The 22,090-nt window shown below is 46.9% G+C and overlaps 2 protein-coding genes across 4 annotated transcripts in view; one reads left to right on the top strand and one right to left on the bottom strand.

Moving 5' to 3' along the window:
- The first annotated feature begins 601 nt into the window (after positions 1-601).
- Positions 602-17,517, top strand: LOC128878897 (low-density lipoprotein receptor-related protein 2). The gene is made up of 11 exons (XM_054127551.1): positions 602-733; positions 827-9,605; positions 9,791-10,034; positions 10,143-10,750; positions 10,858-11,150; positions 11,499-12,016; positions 12,116-12,353; positions 12,425-12,679; positions 12,766-14,257; positions 14,341-14,440; positions 14,540-17,517. The coding sequence occupies exons 1-11, from the start codon at positions 625-627 to the stop codon at positions 14,813-14,815; spliced, it is 12,912 nt and encodes a 4,303-aa protein (XP_053983526.1). The 5' UTR covers positions 602-624; the 3' UTR covers positions 14,816-17,517.
- Positions 17,518-17,670: 153 nt separating this feature from the next.
- The window catches only part of LOC128878898 (uncharacterized), a 14,968-nt gene continuing 10,548 nt past the window's right edge, over positions 17,671-22,090 (bottom strand). For all 3 annotated transcript variants that reach the window (XM_054127552.1, XM_054127554.1, XM_054127553.1), the window contains one exon: positions 17,671-21,183. In XM_054127552.1, the coding sequence (XP_053983527.1) occupies positions 18,487-21,183 (2,697 nt within the window). In that variant the 3' untranslated portion in view covers positions 17,671-18,486. The remainder of the gene's footprint in view (positions 21,184-22,090) is intronic.

The raw sequence follows: 22,090 nt of genomic DNA, 5'->3' as shown, positions 1-22,090 counted from the left end.
GAGGTGAGTCTCAGTCTGAGGTGAGTCTCAGTCTGAGGTGAGTCTCAGTCTGAGGTGAGTCTCAGTCTGAGGTGAGTCTCAGTCTGAGGTGAGTCTCAGTCTGAGGTGAGTCTCAGCCTGAGGTGAGTCTCAGTCTGAGGTGACTCAGTCGGTAGGTTTCACGTAGCAAATCTACCAACAATAACTGGATTTGTATTTAATTTCTTTAGGTTTAATTTCTTTGGAACCGAAAGTGTCAATAAAATAACATCTTCGAAGTCGATCGAGGCTTAACATTCGTGGCAATACAGAATGTAGAATGTAGAATGCCAAGAAAGCATCTCGAGTTGCTAAAAGAATAAAACGAAAGATACCAGAAAAGAAGGCCTCGAGCGCAAAGGGTTAATACCACGTAGAATTTTCTATACTTTGTCGTTTCAATTTTAAAACATGTCTGACTTTTTGTTTTATTAACGCTTAAATGGATCTTCAGGACAGGTATGTTAATTCCCATTCTTCGAGGAATATCTACCGAGGAAATTGATCAAATATATGGAAAATCTAACGGTCAATTTAAACGAAGTTTACATCCATGGAAATTGAGTGAACTTTACCGCAACACTTTCTCTGTTCACAGCGACGAGTATGTGCAACGTGCTGGGATGCCAGTACAAGTGTCAGGCCTCTCCCATGGGAGGAGCTTGTTACTGTCCCGAGGGCAGGGTTCTCTCTAACGACTCGAGAACTTGCGTAGGTACGTCTAATTTGTCTTATTACGCAAAACGAACGTATAAAGCTATCGAAAAAATGTTTATACAAAAGTTGTTTTCCGTTTTCTCTTTGCCAGACCGCGACGAATGTTCGGAATGGGGCTTTTGCGAGCAGCTATGCGAGAACACGGACGGTTCCTATATATGCAGTTGCGCGTCAGGCTTCGTTCTCGAGGGTCGCAACAAATGCAAAGCGTTGGCCCACGATGGGATCAACTTGGAGCTGTTAGTCGCGCAAGAGCGTGCCGTGTGGAGGATGTCGCCCACGGGTGAAGACAGAGTAATCGTTGCCAACACCACGGGTGCCAGCGGAGTGGACTACCTCTACTCGAAAAACATGCTCTTCTGGAGCGACGTGAAGACCAGAAAGGTCCACATGCAGCCTCTGTACGGCGAAGGAACCGGTTCGAACGTAGATTTCTATTTGGTGAGGTCCGGGGGGCCAGTGGCCATCGCCGTGGACTGGATAGGGCAGAAGCTGTACGTGGTGGACTCGCTCGTTCAAAAAATAGACGTGTTCGAGTTGTACGGCAGGTATCACGGCATAGCCCTCGGCTCGAACTTGACCAGCCCAGCGGACATTGGTTTGGACCCCACCGTGGGCCTGATGTTTGTTGCTGACAGCAAGCAGGTCCTCAGAGCCAACATGGACGGCACCAACGCCTTCCCGGTCGTCTCCGAAGCAGCTTACAGAGTCTCGGGTGTGGCAGTCGACGTGATCGCTAGGAGGATCTTCTGGTGCGATTCGCAGCTGGACTATATAGAGACAGCCGATTATTTAGGCAAGAACAGAGTGATGGTGCTCAGGGGATCGCACACGCCATCTCCTACCAGGCTCACCCTCTTCGAGAACAAGATCTACTGGACGGACAACACCAAGCAGTCGATCATGAGCATGGACAAGACCCAGGGCGACTATTCCCTACAGACGGTGTTCAAGATGAGGGACGCAAAGGCCATCAAGGCTCTTCATCCGCTCACGCAACCAACCGTTTCCAATCCCTGCGGGAACAACAACGGTGGCTGCCAGCACATGTGCATCGTCACAGCAGCCAGCGATCAGGAGAACAGGTTAGGTTATCGGTGCGCTTGCGACATACGCTGGAAGCTTTCTAGCGATCAGAGGAACTGCAATCCAGCGCAGGAGTTCTTGATGTACTCCCAGCAGAGGTTCATCAAAGGCAGAGTCCTGGACCCTGTAATGGAAGGGTTCAGCGACGCCATACTGCCCATCGTGTCCAGGAGAGCCAGGTTCGTCGGCCTGGACTACGACGCTCGAAATATGCACATCTACTACAGCGACGTCCTCCAGGACGTGATCTACAGAATCTATCTGGATGGAAGTGGCAGGGAGATCGTCCTAGCCAGTCAGAACGAAGGAGTAGAAGGTCTGGCCGTCGACTGGGCCTCCAAGAACCTTTACTACATCGACTCCCGCAAGGGAACCTTGAACGTCCTCAGTACTCAGAACGTAACCTACCGTAGAACTCTATTGAAGAACCTGAAGCGCCCCAGGGCTATCGTCATCCACCCAAACCATGGATTCGTTTTCTTCTCCGAGTGGGACAGGCCTGCTAACATCAGCAGAGCTTACACAGATGGCTCGAATCTGGTAGTTTTCAAAAACTTGACTCTAGGCTGGCCTAACGGTTTGGCCATCGACTTCGCCAAGGATAGACTTTACTGGTGCGACGCTCTGTTGGACCACGTCCAGCACTCGAATCTGAACGGCACGGACGTTAAAACGGTGAATTCCAGGCTTATCAGGCACCCGTTCTCCATGGCGATTCACGAAGAGTGGATGTACATCACCGACTGGCGTCTAGACGCCATTATCCGTCTTCACAAAGAGACGGGCGATCAGGAGTCCATCCTGGTGCGAGAACCCGCCACCAACAGACTTTACGGGGTGAAAGTCTTTAGCCACGAGATTCAGACTACTCCTCGAGACCACCCGTGTACCATCAACAACGGTGGCTGCGAGAAACTCTGTTTCGCCATCCCCCAGAACAACACCAACAGGTACGGGACATCCAGACTGACGCGAGTCTGTGGTTGTCCTTATGGCGAACGCATTCAACCAGACGAAAGGACCTGCGCCCCAGACCCCGAAGGGGAACCACCCCTGGAAGCCTGTCCCAACGGTTGGGACTTTACCTGCGCCAACCAGAGGTGCGTCTCTCACACCTGGGTCTGCGACGGTGAAAACGACTGCTTGGATAACAGCGACGAGCAGAATTGCACCAAGCCTACATGCGGCCCGAACGAGTTCCAGTGCAAGTCCGGGAGATGCGTGCCCATAGGCTTCCGGTGCGACTCGGAGAACGACTGCGGCGACTACAGCGACGAGGCAGGGTGCCCCAACGTGACCTGCAGCGCCAACCAGTTCGCCTGCGCGAACAACAGATGCATACCGAACACCTGGAAGTGCGACTCGGAGAACGACTGCGGGGACAGCTCGGACGAGGGTGAATTCTGCGTCGCCAAGACCTGTTCCTACTTTCAATTTACCTGTCCAAGGTCGGGCCATTGTATCCCCCAATCTTGGGTCTGCGATGGAGATAACGACTGCTTCGATCAGCAGGATGAGATGGACTGTCCACCCGTTACATGTCTCAGCACTCAGTTTACGTGTGCCGATCAGAAGATGTGCGTTCTTGATTCGTATAAGTGCGACGGGATTTCGGACTGTAACGATGGCAGCGACGAGGTGGGTTGCCCTACTCTGGCACCGGATCAATGTAACGTGGCGAAGCAGTTCCAGTGTGTCAGCAGTGCTATCTGCATACCCAGAAGCTGGTATTGCGATGGGACTCCGGACTGTCCCGATAAATCCGACGAGCCGGGACCATCCTGCGGACACGTAGGCTGCCAGCCAGGTTTCTACAAGTGTAGGAATGAAAAATGCGTGTTTAAGGCTTATATTTGCGACGGGAAGGACGACTGCGGAGATGGCTCCGACGAGGATACCGAGTTGCATGCTTGTACAGCTCCCGAATTCAAGTGCGAATCCCAGCAGTGGAAGTGTCCCAACGTCACTGACCGTTGCGTGAATATGACCAGTGTCTGCGATGGAAAGCTAGATTGCCCTAATGGAGCTGACGAGGGTCCTGGGTGCGACTTCGAGGAGTGCAAGTACAGGGGACGGTATTGCAGTAACGGCTGTTTAGAAACACCCATGGGAACCCAATGCACTTGTCCTCCTGGGGAAGAGTTGAGCAAGGATGGCTACACTTGCCAGGACTTGAACGAATGCGAACCACCTGGCAAGTGCTCCCAGGTCTGTATGAACATCAAAGGAGGCTATTATTGCAACTGCGTCGAAGGCTACACCTTGGAGAAGGATAAACATACTTGCAAAGCGTTCAACCACAGCGCCGCGTTCTTAATAATCTCCAACAGACACACCATTCTAGTGGCGGATCTTCAGGACCAGGCGCTCGAGAGGGTGCCTATCAACGTGGAGAACGTCGTGGCGACTGCTAGTAACATGCACACGGGCACCATCTTCTGGTCGGACATGAAATTGAAGAAGATATCCAGACTGGACAGAGGCACCGACCCTGAAGACGTTATATCGACCGGGTTGGACTTGGTAGAAGGGCTTGCTTACGATTGGATAGGTCAGAATCTCTACTGGCTGGACTCTAAACTGAACACCATCGAGGTAGCCAAGGAGACAGGTGCTAGCAGGATGATCCTGGTGAAAGAGAACATCACCCAGCCCAGAGGTATGTGTCTAGACCCTAGTCCAGGGGCCAGGTGGCTCTTCTGGACGGACTGGGGCGAGAATCCTAGGATAGAGAGGATAGGGATGGATGGGACGAACAGGTCCACCATCATCCACACCAAGATCTACTGGCCTAACGGCTTGGCTTTGGATATAGCCAACAAGAGGATATACTTTGCCGATAGTAAGCTGGACTTCATTGACACTTGCCTTTACGATGGGAGCAAGAGGATTCAGGTGCTGGCTAGTTCGCACTATCTCCTGCATCCTCATTCCTTGACGCTCTTCGAGGACACCATGTACTGGACGGACAGACAGCTAAACAGGGTCTTGTCTGCTCACAAATTCTACGGGGTTAATCAAACGGTCGTTTCTCACTTGATATCTCAGCCACTGTCCATACACGTACACCATCCTGTTCTGCAGCCAATCACGGTCAACCCTTGCGCCAATGCAACCTGTGCTCATCTATGCCTGCTGTCACCCTCCAATCCTCAGGGCTACAACTGCAAATGCCAGGTTGGGTTCAAGCTGCTGCCTAATGGACAGTGCCTGGAAGAAGAAACTCCGTACTTGATGGTGTTGAGGGGTTCGCAGATCGTGGACGTCTCTCTGGTTCCAGGCAGCACCAAGACCGGTTACATAACCCCTGTCGTGGGTGTCGAAGGAGGAAGATTCATCGATTACGATAGGAAAGAGAGGATGATCTACTGGTTACAGACCAAAGACGACGATGACGAGAACGGCACTATTTATACTTGTCCGTATAACGGAGGTAACAGAACAGAGTTTCCTAATCCCTCCGGAGACAGCGGTATCGTCGGTGCTCCTTCAGCAATGGCGTTCGATTGGCTGGGAAGGAATCTTTTTATAGGCAACAAGTTTGCTTCTAATATCGAGGCTATAAAAGTCGACGGTAAGACAAGGTACAGGACCATAGTGCTAGCCAACGACGGGAATAAGACTTCTGTAGCTAAACCCAAGGCCATGTGCGTGGACCCTCTCGAAGGGCACATCTTCTGGGTGGACGAAGGCAGCTTTGGTATTCCTATGAAGATCGGCAGGGTCAACATGGACGGCACGAATCCTATCATTCTCGTAGAAAATGTGGAAAGACCAGAGGCGATCACGATCGATATTCCCAGTAAAACGGTCTACTTCAGCTCTTTGTACCCTGCGCTAATCGTAGCAATTTCCACCGACGGAAAGAACCCGAGGACGATCGTCTCCGAGAATATAGCATTCCCGAAAGCTCTCGCTGTTCACGAATCCAGGCTCTACCTCTTGGATCCTCAGTACGATAAAGTCGAGAAGGTGGACCTGCCAGATGGACTCAATCCCACGACGATAATAGACAACGATTCGGCGCTGAAGACTCTGACTATCTACAAGAAAAGGGTCACAGGTGATCATCCCTGTTTCGTGAACAACGGAGGCTGCGAACAGATCTGTTTGCCGGCCTCTGGGGGAACCAGGGTCTGTGCTTGCGGCATGGAGTACCGTCGGGTCACCGACACCTCGTGCGAGCCCTTCAAGACCTTCGCCGTGGTGACCCAGCTGGACGTAGCTAGAGGTTACAGCCTGAAGGATGCCAAAGAGGCGATGGTACCTATCGCGGGAGTGGGTCATCACATTCTTCACGTGGACGTTTACTACGCTGGGAATTGGATCTATTGGGTGGAGTTCAACAGAGGTGTTTGGAACGGTATCTTCAGGGTCAGACCGAACGGAACCGAATTGCAGCATATCGTGAAGCAGGGTATCGGGTCGAATGGCATCAGGGGTTTGGCTATCGACTGGGTAGCTGGGAATTTATATTTCACCAACGTATTTCCGCACGACAATTACGTCGAGGTGTGCAAGCTCGATGGTAGCAATAGAAAGGTGTTGGTGAAGAAGACCACGGACTCGCCGAGAGAACTGGCCGTGAATCCTATCAAACGATACCTGTATTGGATCGATTATGGACAGTATCCTAAATTAGGTAAGGCGCACCTGGACGGTAGCAACTGGATGCCTATTGTGACCTCGGGTATCAGCACTCCACGGGACATAACCATAGACATGGCGACTCATGACGTCTACTGGGTAGACTCGAAGCAAGACACCATACAAAAGGTCTCCTACACCGGTGGTAATCGCGAAATCATTCGTCGCAATCTTCCTAACCCTATGGGTGTCGCTATCTACGGAAATGATGTCTACTGGGTGGACAGGAACCTAGCAACGGTCTTCAAGGCCAGCAAGCGAGCCAACGTCAGCCTGCCGACGACAGTCAGGTCCAATCTACCCAAATTAAGGGACATTGTCATGTTCGACCAGAACAGTCAACCCGCAGACCCCACCAATCCTTGCTCCAAGAGTGGCAATGCCGGCTGCTCTCAGCTCTGCTTCGCCATGCCTAAAGACAGCACGGCAGAGTACAAGTGCGATTGCGCCATAGGCAAACTAGCATCGGATGGCAAGAGCTGCGAGAACGTAGACGAGTACCTAGTGTTCGCCACCAGAACAGAGATAAGGTCCATAGGCCTGGACCCTCAAAACACCAGCGTGCCGTTTGCTCCAGTAGTGAACCTGACGAACGTAGTAGGCGTAGACTTTGATTACAAAGATAAAAAGCTTCTGTTTACTCAGATCAGACCCTGGGCAAAGATAGCCTGGATGCAGGCAGATAATCCTTCCTCTTCGGAGATTCACACTCTGATCAACAAGGGAATAAACCCTGAAGGGATTTCCTACGACTGGACGCAGAAGAAGGTCTACTGGACGGACTCTTCCAACAACAGCATCTACGCCATGGATATAGACGGTTCTAATCTAGTGATGATCGCCAGAGTGGACAGACCCAGGGCCATCGTCGTGGACCCTTGCAACGGTTCCCTCTATTTCACCGACTGGGGACGTTTCGGTACCTCCGGCAAGATCTTCCGCACCACCATGGCAGGCTCGTTGAAAAAAGCCATCATAGACAAAGACCTCTCACAACCCAGCGGCCTGGCCATCGACTACGAAGACAGGATGTTGTACTGGACAGACGCTGTCCGTGAGAAGATAGAACGCTCGCAATTAGATGGTACCAGCCGCCAGGTCCTAGTCAGTGCCACTATTTACCCGTTTGCCATAACCGTGTTCAGGGAACACATCTACTGGACAGACCTTCAGTTAAGAGGTGTCTACCGCGCAGAGAAGCACACAGGTGCCAACAAGGTGGAGCTCGTGAAGCGCCTAGAGGACTCCCCGAGAGATCTGCACATATACTCGGCAGGCAGGCAGCAATGCGAAGTGAATCCTTGCAACATCTCCAACGGTGGCTGCGACCAGTCCTGCCATCCCGGCGTGAACGGCTCCGTGGAGTGCAAGTGCAACGACAGCAGCAGACTAGTCAACGAGGACAGAATGTGCGTGCCGAAGAACGTGACCTGCGACTCCAGCAAATTCGCCTGCAGAAACGGCCGTTGCATCTCCAGGATGTGGGCCTGCGACAGCGACGACGACTGCGGGGACCGTTCGGACGAGGACGTCAACTATTGCTCGTATCATTCCTGCAGCCCCAACGAGTTCAGGTGCAACAACGGCAGGTGCATCTTCAAGAGCTGGAAATGCGATCACGAGAACGATTGCAGGGACGGGAGCGACGAGGAGGGCTGCGTTTACCCGCCCTGCGCTGCTGGAGAGTTCACCTGTGCTAATCATCGGTGCATACCACAGTCCCAGGTCTGTAACGGGGTCAATGATTGCAAGGACAATGTCACCTCCGACGAGACCCACGAACGTTGCCCGATGAACACTACCTGTCCGCCTAATCATCTCAAGTGCGACAAGACTAATATCTGTGTAGAGCCATATTGGCTCTGCGACGGAGATAACGATTGCGGTGATAACAGCGACGAGAATCCTCTGCATTGCGCTCAAAGAACCTGTCCTCAGAATAGTATAAGGTGCTCTAATCACAGATGCATCCCTGCTACGTGGTACTGCGACGGTGACGACGATTGTTTAGACGGCAGCGACGAACCCGTCGGGTACTGTCAGTCAGAGGGCAGAACCTGCTTCGGGGATCTATTCACCTGTGATAATGGAAACTGTATACCGAGGATCTACATCTGTGACGGGGATAACGATTGCTCTGATTACTCGGATGAAGACGAGAGACACCAATGCAACGACAGAAAGTGCGACGAGGAAACAGAGTTCACTTGCACAGCGAATAAGGTGTGGAACAGGGCTCAATGCATCCCCAAGAAGTGGTTATGCGATGGAGAACCTGATTGCGTGGACGCTGCCGATGAGAACGTGACCATGCTTCATTGTCCTACGCCTATACCTTGCGGAGAGGATCAGTTCACGTGCGATAACGGGCGCTGCTTGAATCAGAATTGGCTGTGCGATCACGATAACGATTGCGGGGATGGTAGCGACGAAGGGAAGTTCTGTAACTCGAGATACAAGCCGTGTACCAGCCAGGAATTCAGCTGCCATAACTTCAAGTGCATCAGGAAGCAGTTCCGTTGCGACGGGCAAGACGATTGCGGAGATCATTCCGATGAAGATGGATGCGCGCCGAAGGTGAAGAACGTGACTTGTCCGAACCCGGGAGAGTTCATGTGCGCGAATGGAAACTGCATCGACCAACGCTTGGTCTGTAACAAGGAACCCGATTGCTCGGACGAGAGCGACGAACCAGCTCATTGCAACGTCGACGAGTGTGCACGAGTAGAGTTGAACCAGTGCGGACACAAGTGCGTCGACACGCCGACGGGATATTATTGCGAGTGCAATCCCGGTTACAAGTTATTGAGCGACGGAAAGGCGTGCGAAGACATAGACGAGTGCACGGAGACGCCAGGAGTTTGTAGCCAGCAGTGCGAAAACACTCCTGGGAGCTTTTACTGCAAGTGCAATCGATTATGGTACGATCGCGCGCCTGATAAACACACCTGCAAGAGACGCGACAACATCCAGCCGTGGATCATCTTCACCAATAAATATTACGTCAGGAATATGTCCATCGATGCTTCGAATTATAGCCTGATGCACCAGGATCTCATCAATGTCGTTGCTTTAGATTCCGATTACGCTGAACAGATGCTGTACTTCTGCGACGTGACTGCCAAGACCATTTATAGGTAACTTTGGATGATCGATAGAATTTACGATTCAAGGAATGGACACGACACGTCGGTGTTTGGATCATGGATTTTCTTCAAACTTTTTCTACACTTTTAATAATGTCGATTGTCGATGATCCGAATGTCGCGTCCTGCCCTTAAAAGTTTGCAGGATCGTTTTCTTCTACGAAGGTTTCTTTTAGAGCACCGATCGCCGGAGGCGAAAAAGAGGCGATTATCAAACACGATAGCCTTGGATTGGAAGGAATAGCTATCGACTGGGTTGGTCGAAAGTTATACTGGTTGGATCGCCACGCTAAACACTTGGATGTTGCTGAACTTAATGGAACCAACAGGAAGACTCTACTAACTGGAATAGCAGATCCACGCGCCATTGTCGTTCATCCTGGAACTGGCTACTTGTATTTCACTTCTTGGCATCTTCAGGTAATAGAATAACATTGACAAGGATAAATCACTTTGTTATCTATATTATATATTATTATATTATATATTGTATATATTTATTACAAGTACCAACTCTTTGATTTTCAGGCTTACATTGGCAAAATGGGAATGGATGGCAGCAACTTCACAAGAATCCTTACATTGGAGGATGGTATCGCTTGGCCCAATGCTTTAACCATCGACTACTTCACCGATAGGATATTCTGGGCAGATGCTCATCTCGATTACATCGCGTTCGCTGACTTGGAGGGTCAAAACAGACGAAAGGTCCTTACTGGATCCGCCGTACCCCACGTCTTTGCTATCACTGTCTTCGACGAACACATTTTCTGGACCGATTGGAACCTGAAGGCTATCAGCAGGGCTGAAAAGTTCACCGGTGCTAATTTGAGAGTGCTACGCAACACTACTCACCGACCATACGACATCCATGCTTACCATGCTCTGCGACAATTGCCTTATTACAATCCTTGTATGAAAAACAATGGCGGTTGCTCGCATCTCTGCTTGCTATCGCCACCTGCGAGTTCCTATCTGCTCGAGGAATACGGGCAACCAGGTGTTACGTCGTACAAGTGCAAGTGCCCTAATCAGTTCATATTGGATAAGGATGGCAAGACTTGTACCGCTAACTGCACCGCTGGCCAGCATCGTTGTGGACCTCCGGATGAGAAATGCATACCTTGGTATTGGCGGTGAGTATCGCTACGTTGTTCGCGAATAATTTCTGGTCCGTTGGCAAACATTATATTATTATAAAAATTGCGATTATAAACGTTCATATGATTATTACGTTTCGTAGATGCGACGGTGAAAAGGATTGCAAAGACGGCTCCGACGAACAATGGAATTGCCCGACGCGTGTTTGCCGTCCCAGCGTCTTCCAGTGTGCAAACGGCAATTGCAGACCCAACGTGGCCGTCTGTGACGGTGCTGACGACTGCGGTGACAAAAGCGACGAAGCTCACTGCTCTTTGGAATGCGGCGAATTGGAGTTCAAGTGCAAGTCGAATGGACGTTGCATCCATGAATCTTGGAAATGTGACGGAGACGCTGACTGCAAGGACGGTAGCGACGAAGATCCCGCCATCTGTCGTTAGTATTCTTTGCTAGGAGAGTCAATGTTAATCCTTTACGCTCGAGAGGTGACTCTCAGTCACCACTAGGTTTCACGTAGCAAATCAACCAGCAATAATGTTTGTTTAAGTTTAATTTCTTGGGAACTAGAAGTGTCAATGAAATAACTCTGTGAGACAAAAGTGACCCGAGTCTCAATTCCCAAATTAGAGATCTCATCTTTGAAGTAAATCTAAGTTTACCATTCGTGGCAATAGAATGCTAAGAAAGTATCTCGAGTTGCTGGTAGATACCAGAAAAAAGTGCCTCGCGTGCAAAGGTTTAATAACGAAAGAATCCTCTTAAACTACCCATGTTTCTCCCCAGACAACCGACCCTGCGACCCAGATACGGAGTTCAACTGCAAAAATGGCAGATGCATTCAGAAAGTATGGATGTGCGACTCTGATAACGACTGCGGCGACGACAGCGACGAGCCAGCTTACATGTGTCGGCAAAGGAACTGCACCATCGGTTGGGAACGGTGTCCAGGCCACGCAAACTATCGTTGCATACCTAAATGGTTGTTCTGCGACGGCAAGGACGACTGTCGCGACGGATCCGACGAACGTCCTGAGAACTGTCCTAAATGCGACCCTGAAATGGATTTCAAATGCGCTAATAACAGATGCGTGCCTAAGCAATGGCTCTGCGACTTTGCCGACGATTGCGGGGATGGAAGCGACGAAGCCGAAGCAATGTGCAAGGATCGCTACAGAAAATGCTCAGAATCGGAATTCCGCTGCGACAATGGCAAATGCATCGCTTCTAGGTGGAGGTGCGACAACGAGGACGATTGCGGCGACAACAGCGATGAGACCGGTTGTCAGACATTTGTCTGCCAGGTACGTTATACAGACTCTTTCGTTTAAAAAATCCTATTGTACAGGTTTTTTTTACTTTTAACCGTTCAACCTTTAATTATAAATATGAATTTATTGCAGAACAATACTTTCCAATGTAGAAGTGGCCACTGTATAGCGTCTTATCTAAGATGCGACGGAACGAGAGATTGTCGAGACATGAGCGATGAAATAGATTGTCCACCCAAGTATCCTGGTGGAAGGTATTGTCCACAAACGAGGTTCCAGTGTGACAACAACCTGTGCGTGTACCTTACAGACATATGCGACGGAAGCGACGATTGCGGCGACGGTTCTGATGAAAACCAAAGCATGTGTGGTAAGATTTTTATTTTTATTAGGGCCATGTGTTTCTTCCAGAGTATCTTTACCGATTCAACGGCATTACAGAAAACTTCAAGTGCGATATAACGAGGAGGTTCCAGTGCGCCAATCACAAATGCATCACCAAGTATCAATTATGTGACGGTGTCGACAACTGCGGTGACGGATCCGACGAGAACAACATGACGATGTGCGCAACCAGGATTCGCCCTTGCGATCCGATAACAGAGTACACTTGCGCGAATAAAAAGTGCATCGACCGATCGAAACTCTGTGACTTTGCTGATGACTGCGGCGACTCCTCCGATGAACTTGGTTGTCGTAAGTTTTTACGCATCAACTTGATTAATATTCAGTATTACTGATCAATGTTAAATTACCAATGTAACGATATAATTTCCTCGCAGATCACAACAAGCCCTGCTTGGACAGCAACAAAGGAGGTTGTTCGCACTATTGCCACAATATAACAGACGGCGGTTACATTTGCGCCTGTTATCCCGGTTACATAATTTCCCAAGAGAATAAAAAGCATTGCGAGGACATCAACGAATGTTCCACAGGGCAACATCAGTGTTCTCAATTGTGTACCAACATGAACGGAACTTATTCCTGCTCCTGCCGAAAGGGTTTCGAGCTTTCCGACAATCGCAGCGGAGTCTGCAAAGCTCAGGACACCGAAGCGATGATAATGTTTGCGAACGGGCCAGAAATCAGGGCGTACGACCTTCATAAGAAGGACGAAATCGAAGTGATCGCCAACGAGAAGAGAGTACAGTCTATCGATTTCGATCCTAGACAGGAATACGTGTTCTGGATCGATAGCCACGACTCTTCCTTCAAGAGGTCCTACATGGTGAACGCTAAACACGGACAGGTCAAGATTGGATACGCGCAGGATCTCAACATAAAAAGCGACTCAACGCCCACGAGTTTAGCAGTCGATTGGATTTCTGGTAATCTTTACTGGACAGAGATTGACTCTTCAGGCGCGACACCGTTTGGCCGAGTAATGGTCTCGAAAGCTGACGGCAGGTACCGTCGAAGTTTGGTAACGGTGGGTCTAGAGATTCCAATTTCGATCGTGGTAGACCCCGAGATCGGTAGAGCTATCTGGGCAGATGTTGGCAGTCAGGCCAAGATCGAAACTGCTTGGATGGATGGCGACAAGAGAAAACAACTGGTCACGGAACGTATCGGTCACCCTGTTGCCCTCAGCATCGATTACGCTATGGATCATGTCCTTTACTGGGCCGATAGCAAGCTCAACACCATAGAATCCATCAACCAAGATGGCTCGAACAGAAAAGTGGTCCTTAAAGGTGAAAGTCTGAAGCATCCGTTGTCGTTGGACATTTTCGAAAGCACTCTTTACTGGACGACCAGGAATACCGGTGAGCTGATCCGACAGGACAAATTCGGCAGAGGAGTGCCGCAAACTATCGTTAGGAACATCCCTGTTCCCGGAGGAGTCAAAGTGTACCACCCGCTGAGATACAACACCACCTTAAGGAATCTCTGTCACGATGACCAATGCACGCACCTGTGCGTTCCTATACCTGGTGGAAATCGATGCCTTTGTTCCGACAGCATCGGTCCACTTCAGCAAAGGGACTCTATGTTATCCAACGAAAGACACTGCGATGCAACGAACGAGAGGCCTTTACCTGCGCCAAGAATTTGTCCTTGCAGAAACGGTGGACTATGTCAAGAAACGGAGGGCGACAATAAGTTACAGTGCTCCTGCCCGCCTTATTTCCACGGAGAGCATTGCGAAACGGGATTGGTGGTTGTCTGGTCTGGCAACGCCACTGCAGCAATCGTTATTCCTATCGTTATCTCTGTCTTGGTTCTGCTAGGAGCTGCAGCTGTCATTATGGTGCTCAAGAAACGACCGTTGTGAGTACAAATGATAGAAATAATTTTTGTTTGATGGAGCATGATGTATTTAACGGCGCATTAATTCCGAGTTTCATTCTCAGTGGAAAGCCTGGTGGTCTTGGCAGTCTAACTGGTGCTCAGAGTGTGTCTTTCAGACAGGGAAGCAACGTCGAGTTTGGCACACCTGCTCACGAAAGAATGGTACGTAAATATTCCTCTTTATTCTCTTCGTACTTCTCGAAAAGGGAAGTCACGCGCGTTCAAAGCTTCGAAACAATCAAAGATTTATTTGTCGAATAGGAACCCCTGGACGTGGAGTACAACCTGGGCGACGTGAGCACCAAGAACAGAGATTTCAGCAATCCCATGTACGACGCTGTGAACACTGAGACAGGCGCTACCAATGGCACTGGTGCAAGCAGCATGTACGAGCTACCTGCTGAGATGAAGCCATCCAGCATCCAACACAAAGAACCGCCTCAGTTGCACCTGAAGAGAAAGGAACTCGATCCCACGCCCGTGGACTCGGGGAAGGACACGCAACAGTTAGTCGAAGAAGACAAGTCCGAGTGTTAGATAGTTTAACTCTTTCATGCAGTGACGTAGTTAGAACGTTGAGGTGATACAAGGAAAGCAAATAGACCAGCAGCTGACGATAATAATTCTCTTAGTAGAGCCAGTAAGTGCCTTTTTAATGTGATCCGTCGAAGTAATTTGCAAATTGTTTCAATTGTTGCAATTGTTGTTTGTCTTTGCTATTTTTATTTGCTTCCTTTCAGATATAGTTTCATTGTTTACCATGCCACATTATTAGATTCGTAAGGGTTGTGAATTTCATTCATCGATGTTTGGAAGGCATTGCAGTTTGACTGGTTTTAATTTTAAAGAATCAACTATTTTCCGTTTAGATTTTATGTCATCGAAATGTCACGAGAAGTTACGAAGGGATCGGGAGCGATAGAAAGACTCTGAAAGCGGGGCTTTTCAATTTTTATTTTTTTTTTTTTTTTTTTATATTTATTTATACGAATTTTAACATTTTATACGAATTTTAAACATTTTTGAGAGATTTTATCCAGTTTCAATAAAGGGGAATTTTTTCGTGGAGCACAAGACTGAATTCTACGCAACTTTTGCAATGTAACACGGGGATTGCGAAGCTGCGTATCGGAAATGTCGGAATTCTTGTTGGAAGTAACTTTGTGTGCCTGGAAAACAAAATCTGATTCATGGATACTTTAAATTTTCAACCTCAAAGGTAAGTTAGTTTGAGTGAAATTTTGTATGCCGGGAAGAACGACATTTGGTCGATGAATCTCTTTTCCATTTTTAATGTTCAACATAAATATGTTTGATCGTAATTTATGACGCGTTTCAGATAAGAGAAATATTACGAAATCTTTTGATATACTTTGCATTTTACGTAGCCGTTGTGAACGTTCTTTTAACGAAATTATGAATGTATTCTTAGTGATATGCATCTGTGTGCGCAACCGCATTGTAATGCATTACTTGTAAATTGTCGAAGATAACGGAGCGCGAAATGTGCATCTGACTACGCCACTGCTTTTATGTAGAGATGCTTTCGCATCTGTTGCACTTCCATCTCGAGCTAGTTTTAATTATTACGCAAATTCGGACGTAGAAAACGTAGTAGAAATTAAGCGGAATACCAAAAATTTACTAACAAATTTCCAGAAATTCGAAAAGCTCAGCAAAAAGAAGAAACGAGTGAGAAGTTTACGAAATGGAATATAACGTGTTTTTGATTAAAACCGTGTCGAGATAGAAGCGCAATCAATGAGTTTGTCTCGTCTTAGGTGCGATTTGTAAGTCTTGTAAATACGATTATCGCAGAATATTATTTTCACGTTGTTCATGTACCATAAAGAAGCAAAACATTCCATATTTCCGTAGGCTGCTCGAGGCTCGGACAAAGAAAAGGTTGTTAAAGCGTTAAGTAAGTTAACACTTCACCTACCGGGCTTATTTATTAGCGTGGATTAACCCTATGGACACCTAAAGGTAGTTAGGTGGGTTGCTGTTATTAAATAAGTCTATCGAAGCCTATAAGTCTTCGAATGAAGTGCTGTTAGAGTAACTCGAGTTGACTAAAGCTGAGAGTATGTAAACAACCGAAAAATTAACCACAGTCGATAGTCTCTTCTAGGCAGCTGTTGAAACTGAAAACACTAGAAATATTCCCCGGTAGATAAAGTGTTATTAAGGAGACAGGCCTCGGCGAAAGGGTCACCTCACAGAACAAACGTTTTCTAAGCGAACCGGAGGAACAAATCTCCCCTCTTCTGTTATATTTCTTTCTCTCAAAGTCTGCTCGATCACACGAGCGTTGTTATGTTGTACATTTTTCTAGACTATGCGCGGGGGAACGTCAGTGTACAGCAGCTGTGATCTTAAAAATTACAAATTGGGTCTGAAAGTATGCAAGGTGATCTTTCATTAACAAACGAAGCGCGCCTCTGCTATGAACGAGTGAGAGAATTTATGTTTAAAAAAGATTTTTACTCGGTACAGTAGAATCTCGATTATGTCCCAATTGCTGCGAAGCGATATCTAGGATGCGAAGCGTTGTTTAACAATGTGTAATTGTAAACTTGGAATCTAGAGTTTGTTGTTATACGTTGGATCAAATTATACAGATTGTTAACATACGTCAATCATTTTTTATTCTCTACCAGGGTCCACCAACCGATTATCGAATGATTTATCTGGCTCCAAGGAGTTATGCGAGTAGCTCACCTAGCGCCGGTACGGCGATAAACTGAACTGTAAGCATGGAGCGCAAGGAATTAAAAAATTCAGCTCCGCAAACTTCCGTATTTTTGTATAAACAATTTCAGCTCGAGCAATCGTCTGATCAAGTTTCTACTGTACAATTCTCTCTCTTTTTTTTTTTTTTTTTTTTAATCTAACGTAACACGAGCGTTGTGTATATATATATAGATTTTCAGATCAACGTAGAGAATGAGCGGCACTGACTCACCTTCTTTACAGATTATACATAAAGTTATATAAATAAACAAATCTATCTATTATATATGTATATGTATGAACACGTGCGATGGGTAAATTTAATGCGCGTTAATTATTATTAATCAGAAACGACTTTATCCTGGGCGGGGCTCCAGAGTGTCCTAATATTATTTTATCTGTATCAGTATTTTCTGTATTTTTTTAACGAGCCGATGAGATAACGATTGTTAATATATTGTTTGAACATTAAACAGGTACCGTCCAAGAATAAACAATGAAGTTTACCATCGTGCTTTCTTTCTACCTGAAAATAGGTTTGATTGGAAGTGATAGCAGCAGAGATTTTGTAAATGTAACGTTAATATTTTTAAATATCTTTCGAGATCAAGATCGAAGAATTAAATGTATAATTGACAGGACCTTATAGGTAATAAAAAGAGATTTATTTGATATCGTAGACAGCTTATACAACTAAATCTTAATCTAAAAAATTGGTCGTTACAATTATACTTTGAAAGAATTTATAATTTAGTAGTGAAAACATGGAAATATAAAAGTACGGTAATTATAAAGGAAGCTATTCAAAGTATACCTTCTTAATGGCATCGTTAGAAATTTGTTAATATACAATTATCACACAAATACCGTAAATGAGATTTAAATTGGAACGCACGATTAATATATCATAAGAATGATACAATTTCAAAATGTATTATTACGCGTTACATTCTATAAACTGATTACAGAAGAGCTTACGTTCTCTCGTCCGTTCTTACAATTATTTTATGTCAGTCTTCGTCTGATACATCGTCTAATGCGTACATGTAATTCGATAAAATCAGAAGCGCTCGATGATTAACAAAATGAAAAGTCACTAAGATAGAACATTTCTCGCGGGGTATTCACATTTGCAATAAATACAATACATGTCTTCGCGATCCCGTATTTACACTTATCTTTCTATACTCGAGTATTCGACATAATTACGGAGATTACAGAGAGGTTTTACACCGGTTACGTAACCCTTTGAGATTCGGATTTTCTGATTTCGCCACATTTCGTCCAACTTAACGTAGGACTTTGGAATGTTTAAGGTGATCGTATCCACTACGTATGAACATTCGCGATACAGGGTGTCCTGTGACGAGTGAAATTCGAGTGAAATTCAAATGAGAATGACAAGGCTCGTATTAATTTCTTTCTTATTAATTTCTTCTTATTAATTTCTTCTTATTAATTCCGTTATTAATTTCTTATTCCACTTTGGTTGCAGTTTGCTCATCGTACTGTACAGAAGGTATCATCGGTGGCTTGAAGCCATACTCCATCTTGGACTGCCTGAAACTCCCGGTATTCCCTGCTTCTTGCCTGGTTCTCCTCATCGTAGCTTGAGCATCCGACGCATACTGCATAGACTTCGATTGCATCCCCAGGGAGGTTTGAATCACTTTCCTTGGGACTGGTCCCACGTACTCATCTACGATCTTATCCTTTTCAGGTGTCCCTCTACCGTAAGGATTTCCGTTATGGTTAATGGACGTCGAGTAAGCCACCAAGTGCGGATATTGAACACCATGAGATCCAAATTTCTTTGGAAGTCCGTGCATCGATGGTTGCCTGCCAATAGCTGCGTATCCAAGACCATAGTACTGAGTCGTATTAAGATAACTCTGGTCGTCGTTGACAGGTTCGTACGAAGGCCCAGGCAAAGTTTGAAAACTCTGTTGCCTGGCCATCTGATAATTTCCGTCGTTGTTGTGAACATTGTACACCGGAATCGCCACGGACTTGATCAGCTTCGCGTTTTCTAGAGTGTACGGCCTGGCGTGCTTCTCGTGGACTTTCTCTATAAAAGGCTTCTCGACTGCCTGCGAGACTCTGAAGTGAAACGGAAATGGCACGATGAACCTCTGTATCGCGAACGGCACCTTCTTCTCTATCACTTTTTCCACGTGAACGGGGTACGGGATGCGGATCTGCTTCTCCACTACTCGGTCGATGGGTATATGCACAGGAAACGGGTGCGGGATCGTTATCTGCTTTTCTATCACCTTCTCCACTGGGTAAGGAAGCTTCTTCTCCACCACGTCCAACGGTTGAGGAACGTGGACTGTTTTTTCGATGACCTTTTCAACAGGAAACGGTTGAGGAACTGTCATCAGAAGCCTAAGTTCCATTGGAGTGTCGCTCGTAGTCTTCGCTAGTAGAATTTGTGACACTTCCGGGGTCCCTTGAGGACTCTCCAGGTTCACCACACCTGGGAGACCCTCTATCTTAGGGGACTGCGTAACAATCGTGGAATCAAAATTGCTTGCGATTTCTTTGGGCACAAGGTCAGAGGTGAACTCGGAATTAGGTTGGACTCTGGAGTACTTAGGAAGCGTGTCGATGTACCGTGTATTATCTACTTGTTCCTTGACGACGTAACTAGTCTTGCTGGCCAAGGGCAAAGCTTGATCCGCTTGAGCGTTCGAGTAGCCAACGTCGTTCTCGTTCACGTTATACTCGTATTTGCCATGTTCTTGGTTACTCGAGGAGACGATCTCGTTAATTATCTCATTGTTCTTGTAAACGTTTACTTGGCTAGGCCTGTGCTCCTTGAAGTGGCCCTTTTGTGGCTTTCTGTCCTCTTCTTGGAAACGTTGCTTAGCATGGGATTGCTGTACATGGGGAACGAACTCTGGAGGATAGTGTATCTCATGCACGGGCGCCGTGTGGAATATCTCCACTGACTTCTGAATCTCCACCGACTGCGTGGGTGAATTTGATACTACCTCCGAGATCTGCTCTTGCTGCGACAATTGATCGCTCTGGAGGTCCGAGTTACCAAGAACAGAGCCGTCATTTTGACCTGTTCTCTGGTTGTCGAGATTGCCGAGATTGTCGAGATTGCTGAGATTGTCGAGATTGCTGAGATTGTCGAGGTTGTCGGTGGTCAATGGTGGTTGCGACTCGTTTTTTATATAGATCTGAGGTAAATTTACGGAATCACTTACAGAGTTCATGTCCTGTCCGGCGTTCATTAGCGCGACGCCGACCTGGAGAGGGTTTAAGACTACCTGCGACGCTCCCAGATAATTAGCATCTATTTCTTTCGTGTTTGGCGTCGTTGAGGCTACTTTCAAAGGGTCGTTGTGGTTGGTCGTCGGCGTGAAGAGGTATTTATTCCGATGAGGCAGATCTGGCACCACTATCGGACCAGAGAACTTTCCCAGAGACACAGTTAAGACGGAAGCCGCGATGGATCTCCGAGTGTCGTTCGTGGCGAACGCACCGTCGCGTTCAAAATCTTTCTGTCTCGGTTTGCTGTCTCTAGTCGCGGATCTAGACGCTTCCTGATCGACAGTCCAAGGAATAATTATAGGTTTCGTTTTGTTGCTTTCAAGGTGGTCGACTTTAAGGTACTCCCCCCCGGTTTCGTCTCGTTTCAGAGTTCTCTGGACGTGATGATCGTCATGTGATCGATCAAGTCCGTGTTCGAGTGATACACCTGGTGCGTTCTCTGTGAAGTTGAGTTTTTTAAACAACAGAGGCCTAGCGTTCTTTCTGTGCTGTTTCCTGTATTCCTCGTCCGCGGTCTGTCTCGATCTTGATCTACCCAAGTTCTCGTTCCTGTGATTGAAAGATACCGAGCGAATTCGTTGACCGAAGTCGGCAACGTTCTCCACGGCTATCCGCTCGTCGGAAACGAGGCCCGAGCGGTTGAAGCTGTTTTCAGACGAATCTCTGAGCGCTGTGCTTGCATTCGGACGCGCAATTTCTTGAAAGGGAAGATGCTCGACCGTCGCGATGTCGTTGGAAGCGTTCTGATGCGTTCCCGTTGGTCTCGGGGCGCCGTTCGTCGATTTATTCGATGCACCGTCTTCGGTTAATTTTGTCTCCGCGGGCAACAGGTACGGCTGAACTACTTGCTTGAGGTATCGTTGTTGGGTATCGGCGTAGGTTTCATTCTGGAAAAGATAACGTATTCATTAACTATTTGCGAGGAGAATTCTTCCACGGGTTAGGCATGCAGGGTGTCCTAAGTGATACGGAGCTCTAAAACTATCGGCCGAATGGAAAATTTCAAACGTAGTCGGTATGGATGTATTGGGCTGTCTGGAAAGTTCATGCCGATTTTTAGTAGGCAACACAGGTCTGAATATATTGGAATGGCTGAAAACAAATAACATGTATACATTCCTTAGAAGGTGGAAAAGTTGTGGCAACAAAATGGTACATGTATAATTCAATAAATATGCATCAAAATTCAAAAATTCAAAAATTCAAAAATTCAAAGATTCAAATTTTCGAAAAAATACGCACGAACTTTCCGGCCAACCCAATAGTTAGGCAGATTAGAGTCGATATCTCGGTTACCATCAGTCCTATCGAAAACTTGTGTATAACAAAAAAGATGTAAAATACAATTCTTAATACATATTGTCACTCGCGATTTTGCTATAAGAACGAAGGTAAACGAGTTATCGTGCATTTTATATTGCCTCCCCAACTCAAGTTTCTAGTAGTCTAGTTATACAGGGTGTCCCAGAGATACGGTCTTAATGATACAGCGCTCTAACTCCAAAATTATCGGCCGAATGGAAAATTTCAAACGTAGTCGGTATAGATGTATTAGGCTGTCTGGAAAGTTCATGCCGATTTTTAGTAGGCAACACAGGTCTGAATATGTTGGAATGGCTGAAAACAAATAACATGTATACGTTCCTTAGAAGGTGGAAAAGTTGTGGCATCAAAATGGTACATATATAATTCAATAAATATGTATCAAAATTCAAAAATTCAAAAATTCAAAGATTTAAATTTTCTTAAAAATACGCACGAACTTTCCGGCCAACCCAATAGTTAGGCAGATTA

Source organism: Hylaeus volcanicus, chromosome 6, assembly GCF_026283585.1.
Source record: "Hylaeus volcanicus isolate JK05 chromosome 6, UHH_iyHylVolc1.0_haploid, whole genome shotgun sequence".
NCBI lineage: Eukaryota > Metazoa > Arthropoda > Insecta > Hymenoptera > Colletidae > Hylaeus > Hylaeus volcanicus.
The sequence above is the reverse complement of the archived record's forward strand: the minus strand, read 5'-3'. Positions and strand labels throughout refer to the sequence as shown.